Below are 4,049 nucleotides of genomic sequence, written 5' to 3'. Positions count from 1 at the left end.
AAAAATGTTGGGCCTAAATTTTTTTAAAAGGGTAAAGTTGTAGTTTACATATTTATGATATGTTATGGAGTACATTTTTTGAGTATATTATTTTAGGGTGTGTTTTATTCATTTGATTTTTATTTAAGTGAATTTAAAGTTAATTAAATTTATCTTTCTTTTTTTTTTTTAGAAAAAACCAAACTTATTTGAACTTATTTTGTTGTAATTTAAATTTGGATAATCCTTATCATAACTTATTTATATTGAACTGAATTTATTTTTAACTTATGTGAACGTATTAGACATGAAATAAGTGAAAATAAGGTGAATAAATGAAGCCCTTATTTGTGAACACAATTTTTTATATGCTTTTGGCCACACTGTGTGGCAGGGGTTACTTGCAGGGGGTTACTCGTTTGGTCAGGGTTTACTTGTAAGGGTTATTTATTCAGGAGTTACTCGGGATTACTTATTCAAAGGTTACTCGTTTGGTTAGAGGTAAATTATTCAGGGGTTACTTATCTAAGGGTTACTCGGTCAGATAGAGATTATTCTCATACTGAAAACACGCTAAACGACTGAGTAAGTAACCCCTACAACTCTACAAGTAACCATTGAATAACTAACTCCTACAAGTAATCCCTACCACTTTAGTCACTTTGATACTATTTATATACTTCACTTTAACTAATGTTTTTACTTTATACTTCGTATATAAGATCAAACATAGTCATTAACTCATAAAGTACTTGTTTGAATCATCATAACGTATATTTCTCAAATATCAACTTTAAATAATTATATTTATTGCTAATTAAAGATAATATTGGTCAAAGTGGGAAAATGTGCATACCAATCAAAATGGGCACTTTAAAAAAATAGATAGAGTATCTTTTTCTCCTCTTTCTCTAGCATGGAACAACCGACAATTGAACTACAATGGGATTTGAACACATAGTTCAAAGTTCAATAGTTAACCTTTTAATATAAGGAAAAATTGCTCCCATTAATCTGAACTTTGCCTCGTCCGCCGAAAATAATCCCTGCTTTCATTTATTATCTATTGCACCCAACTTTGGGGGGTATTAATTTTCGTTGCACCCAACAGGTCATCTAACCTGATGTAGCAGGTTACCTAGACACGTGTCAACATGTGATAGGTCAAAAAAAACAAAAAAAAACAAAAAAAAATTAAAACAAAAATAAATAAAAAAAAAAGGAAAAATACCCAGCCCCCCACCCTATCCCGGAAAACACCACACCCCCACCCCCTACCCCGCCGTAAAAACAGCTCCTTCCCCGAAAACCCCTCCCCCGCTACCGAAAACTGCCACCCAGCCACCCCTTCCCTTCCCGATCTCGCAATTCGACCCTAAATTGGCCGATCTCAACCGCGAGTAGAAGAAATATGGTGGTGGATGCGGTTTTGAGTGGGGAAAGGAGGGGAGTAGTTCGGTGGCTGGGGTGTGTCGAAGGAGGTTTTCGGTGGCTGGGGTGGTGTTAGAAGGAGGTTTTCGGTGGCTGGGGGTGTGTTAGAGGAGGTTTTCGGTGGCTGGGGGTGTGGGAAATCGAGGACTGCAGTGGAGATGGTGGTTATGGGGGTTGCTCGGCGCAAATCTGATGTTGTTGGAGCTGTAGGGCGAAGCTGGGGTGGTTTTCGGGGAGAGGGAAGGAAGGGTTTCGCCGGTTTTGGTGGGCAGGGGTACCGACGACCTGGGTAGGGTTGTCGGAGGTGGGGGCACAGGTGGTGGCGGTGGTGGAATTGGGCTGGGTTTTTTCTTTTCTTTTTTTTTTTTTTCTGTTTAGGGTTGGATTATTTTTTTAACATTTTTCTTTATTTTTTTTAATTTTCTTTACTTTAATTTTTTTTATTTTTCTTTATTTTTCTCAACCAATTACATATTGACACGTGTGCAAAAAAAAAAAAAAAAAACAAAGGTTTACCTGCTTTACCGGTTGCAAGTCATTTGGGTGCAACGAAAATTAATACCCCCCAAAGTTGGGTGTAATAGATAATAAACGAAAGTTGGGATTATTTTCGGCGGACAAGGCAAAGTTCAGATTAATGGGAGCAATTTTTCCTTAATATAATCGTGAAATCTGATAGATAATAGGTTTATATTATCTTGTGAATATTCTGTAAAAAAATATATCTTGTGTAAATTAGGTTATCTCAGAATTAGGTTGTAAACCTATATATATTGAATGAATGAGAAGCTTCCACTAAGGAGAATTACACTATTCCACATGGTATCAGAGCCAGCGTGACACAAAGGTCACGGGTTCGAATCTCATCAACCCCTCCTTCAAAGTGGAATTAATTCGCACCAGGTATGAGTGGGCTTGTGTTGCATCCACATTTCAAGCCCAAAGGACCCTTCGTATGAGGAGGAGTGATAGAGTATAAAAGATATTCCTAGGCCTCAACCATTAGTTTAAGCTTTTAGTTGAGATGGTGCACTAATAACATGGTGGAGAATTACACTATTCTACAAAATCAAAGGTTTGATTCTTGTATAAAACCACCGTATAATATTTGCTCTAGTATACTTTGCAATCATTTATTGAATTAAAACTACGTTCCAAAAAAGAGCCATACTTGTAATAAATTAGAATGAAGAGAGTGTAGGACTAGAAGACAACAACTTTGCTTAATCACCTTGGTGAAACTCGGCTCCTTGATTAGTTGGTCGTAACTTATGAAAATCCAAACACAAACAGATTTCTAGATTATTATTGCAATCCCAAAATCTCCACGTGTCTTCCTCATATTGGTCAACATTCAAAAGTTTTACAAAAATCTTCCAAATCCATGGTTTAGACAATGCCAACTATAAACAACACCAAAAAATCTTCCCAAACAAATAAGAAACTAGATAAAGATATCCCTTTAGATAACAATAATACCCCACATTTTCCTATTATATTAAACCAACCTAAACTTCATAACTTCTAATATTCCATCATCAAACACAAACTCATTACTACAAAACATTATTACACTCTCTCTATTATGGCTTCCTCCACTATGGCTCTATCATCACCTTCTCTCGCCGGGAAGGCATTAAAGCTCGGCCCAACCGCCTCAGAAATCCTCGGCGAGGGAAGGATCACCATGAGAAAGACAGCCGGAAAGCCCAAGACAGTATCATCAAGCAGTAGTCCATGGTACGGTCCAGACCGAGTTAAGTACCTAGGCCCGTTCTCGGGCGAGGCACCATCTTACCTTACTGGTGAATTTCCTGGTGATTATGGTTGGGATACTGCTGGTCTTTCAGCTGACCCTGAAACCTTTGCTAAGAACCGTGAGCTTGAAGTAATCCACTGTAGATGGGCCATGTTGGGTGCATTGGGCTGTGTTTTTCCCGAGCTATTGGCCCGAAATGGGGTTAAGTTTGGTGAGGCCGTTTGGTTCAAGGCTGGTTCACAAATATTTAGTGAAGGTGGGCTGGACTATTTGGGTAACCCAAGTTTGATTCATGCCCAAAGTATTCTTGCTATTTGGGCCTGCCAGGTTATCTTGATGGGTGCTGTTGAGGGGTACCGGGTCGCGGGTGGCCCACTTGGTGAAGTGGTTGACCCGCTTTACCCGGGTGGTAGCTTTGATCCGTTGGGATTGGCGGATGACCCGGAAGCCTTCTCCGAGTTGAAGGTTAAGGAGATTAAGAACGGTAGGTTGGCTATGTTTTCTATGTTTGGGTTCTTTGTACAAGCTATTGTTACCGGTAAGGGTCCGTTGGAGAACCTGGCTGACCATCTCGCCGACCCGGTTAATAACAATGCTTGGTCTTATGCTACAAACTTTGTTCCTGGTAAATGAAGTGGTTGTTACTTGTTAGGAGTTTAGGGATGATAAAAACGGTAGTGTTTGTATGAGTTTTGAACTTCTTGTGCTTCAATGTAAATTGTGTTTATTGATTCAGATTAATTAATGAATGAATATATTTAATAATTATTATGTGACAATTTATAATACGAAGTATGTTTTTATTTTCAACAAGATACGCGGACAATCAAACACAAATTTATTGAGTTCTACGACTTCAATGAAGGGTGTACATAATTTA

General features: G+C 38.4%; 1 protein-coding gene across 1 annotated transcript; it reads left to right on the top strand.

The window, feature by feature from the left end:
* The first annotated feature begins 2,904 nt into the window (after positions 1 to 2,904).
* Positions 2,905 to 3,934, top strand: LOC145570286 (chlorophyll a-b binding protein, chloroplastic-like). Its single transcript, XM_081629324.1, has one exon. It carries the CDS (start codon positions 2,996 to 2,998, stop codon positions 3,800 to 3,802), a length of 807 nt encoding a protein of 268 aa, XP_081485450.1. The 5' UTR covers positions 2,905 to 2,995; the 3' UTR covers positions 3,803 to 3,934.
* Positions 3,935 to 4,049: the final 115 nt, after the last annotated feature.

This window comes from Chenopodium album, chromosome 12, assembly GCF_948465745.1.
Source record: "Chenopodium album chromosome 12, dcCheAlbu1.1, whole genome shotgun sequence".
Lineage (NCBI taxonomy): Eukaryota > Viridiplantae > Streptophyta > Magnoliopsida > Caryophyllales > Amaranthaceae > Chenopodium > Chenopodium album.
This window is presented reverse-complemented; position numbering and strand designations above follow the sequence as displayed.

Excerpts from the sequence above, each read along its gene's own strand:
- LOC145570286 (XM_081629324.1), top strand. The coding sequence starts at position 2,996 with ATGGCTTCCTCCACTATGGCTCTATCATCACCTTCTCTCGCCGGGAAG.